The 2,191-nt window shown below is 39.2% G+C and overlaps 1 protein-coding gene across 1 annotated transcript in view; it reads left to right on the top strand.

The window, feature by feature from the left end:
* Positions 1-2,111, top strand: part of LOC106879326 (regulator of G-protein signaling 4) — a 19,318-nt gene extending 17,207 nt beyond the window's left edge. Inside the window, exon 4 of the mRNA XM_014928834.2 lies at positions 1,581-2,111. Within this exon, the coding sequence (XP_014784320.1) occupies positions 1,581-1,745 (165 nt within the window). The 3' untranslated portion in view covers positions 1,746-2,111. The remainder of the gene's footprint in view (positions 1-1,580) is intronic.
* The last annotated feature ends 80 nt before the right edge of the window (positions 2,112-2,191 follow it).

Genomic DNA, 2,191 nt, shown 5'->3' on the forward strand with positions numbered 1-2,191 from the left:
GGGGAGGGAGAGATGGGGAGGGAGAGATGGGGAGGGAGAGATGGGGAGGGAGAGATGGGGAGGGAGAGAGGGGGAGGGATGAAGCGAAGGAAAGAGAAGGAGGGAAAAAGCAAGGGAAAGAGAGGGGAAGGGAGAGAAACATTAAGATATCTGATGTCAAATAAGTCAGCCTTGAATTAGCAATGCCAAATTGATGGCATGAAAACGACTGTGCCAAAATGTGCCATACCTGCCTGGAGAGCCAGTAAGGAAGTCTCTTTGCAGTTGCTCTATGTACATGAAAAGGCAGACCCCCACCCTCTCCTGACCATTGCAAATCCTCCCAGATCAGTCAGAGTGATATTATTAATGTTCCTCTTGAACCTTTGTGATTCAACACCTAAAAAAAGGGAGGAACAGGGAGAGAATTCCAGAGGGATGGCATCCTGGGAAGGAAGGACTGGGTGTAATGATTAGTGTGAGGCCTGGGAGTGGTTGGACATAACAAAGATGATGGGAAGAGGAGAGATGAGTATGATGGTAGTGCCAGGATTGAGGGGACATCATCAGCCCAGCCAGTACAAAGGAGCAGAAGCCATTATAGTAGTGGGAGAAAAAGAAAAAGAAATACAAATAAAAGTTGAAAAAAAGTATTCAGTATGGTGCAGGTGTGGCTGTGTGGTAAGAAGTTTGCTTCCCAGCCACATGGTTCTGAGTTCAGTCCCACTGCATGGGTAAGTGTCTTCTATTATATAGCCTTGGGCCAACCAGCCTTGTGAGAGAATTTCATAGACCGAAACTGTAAGGAGCCCATCGTGTGTGTGTGTGTGTGTGTGTATGTCAGTGTGTCTGTGGTTGTTTCCACCTCTGCTTGACAACCAATGTAAATGCGTTTATGTCCCTGTGACTTAGTGGTTCAGCAAAAGAGACCAATAGAATAAGTAAGTATCCGGCATTAAAAACAATTAAGTACTGGGATCAATTCATTCAACCAAAACTTCTTCAAGGTGGTGCCCCAGCATGGCCACAGTCAAATGACTGAAACAAGTAGAAGAAAGATAAAAGAAATGGCTAGATTAGCATAATTGTAGAGTATTGGATAAAATGTTTTACAATGTTTAGCAATTTCCTTAAGAAGACACTTATCTCTGTCCCTCTATTAAGATTTAATCTCTCAACCTGCACACTGCCACCTCCCACATACCACTCCCTCTCCCAGCTGAGAACGTCTTTGTCTTGCAAGTTACTTGGTAACCCCACTGATGCTGGTGCTACATAAAAAGCACCTGTGTTGCCACCACATAAAAAGCAACCTGTACATTCTGTAAAGTGGTTGGAGTTAGGAAAGGCACCCACCTGTAGAAACCATATCAAAGCAGACAACGGAGCCTGGTGCAGTTTTCTGGCTTGCCAACTCCTGTCAAACTATCTGACCCATACCAGCATGGAAAATAGACATTAAATAATGATGATAAAGTTTGGCTTTTATTCTTTTGGGGGATGATAAAATATAAGTCAAATATTGATGTAGATAAAATTGACTAAACTGCCTCTTCAAATTCCAGACTATTTTTATCTTCTCTTTCTTTTTACATTTTCAGGTAAATCTTAAGGCCCCAAACAGAGAGAGAACAGTAAAGGCTGTTGAAGCAAATGCTCATAGAAACGTCTTTGATGATGCCCAAAAGGAAATCTATGACTTCATGCAACGAGATCCCTATGTTCGATTTTTGAAATCTGAACAATATGCCAACGCATGTGCATAAGTGCTCATTTAAATTAATATACATATATATATATTCTCCCATTTCTTTGTATTTTATCAGAGCTTTATATATATACAATTATTTTACAATAACTAGAATATCTGGTATCACAAGTTATTGAAATAATAGTGGAAATATAAGATAGAAGAGACTGGATTTAAAGAGGCATAACTAATATATCCAAAGTGCAGTCTGAAGATGAATTTTCTCTCTTTTGTACATCATTGTTTTACTATATGATTGTATTGTATAATGTATGTTCATATATATTGTATATATATTTCTGCATCAAAGTTAATAGTTTAACTCAGAGTAAATTATGAAACCTGTAGATTCTACAGAAATATTAAAATTCATTGCCTCTCACATATGCTTTTTTTTTTGCTGTTATACAACACACACACACAAATATATATATATATATATATGTGTGTGTGTGTGTGTGT

The sequence above is a fragment of the Octopus bimaculoides genome, chromosome 1, assembly GCF_001194135.2.
Source record: "Octopus bimaculoides isolate UCB-OBI-ISO-001 chromosome 1, ASM119413v2, whole genome shotgun sequence".
NCBI lineage: Eukaryota > Metazoa > Mollusca > Cephalopoda > Octopoda > Octopodidae > Octopus > Octopus bimaculoides.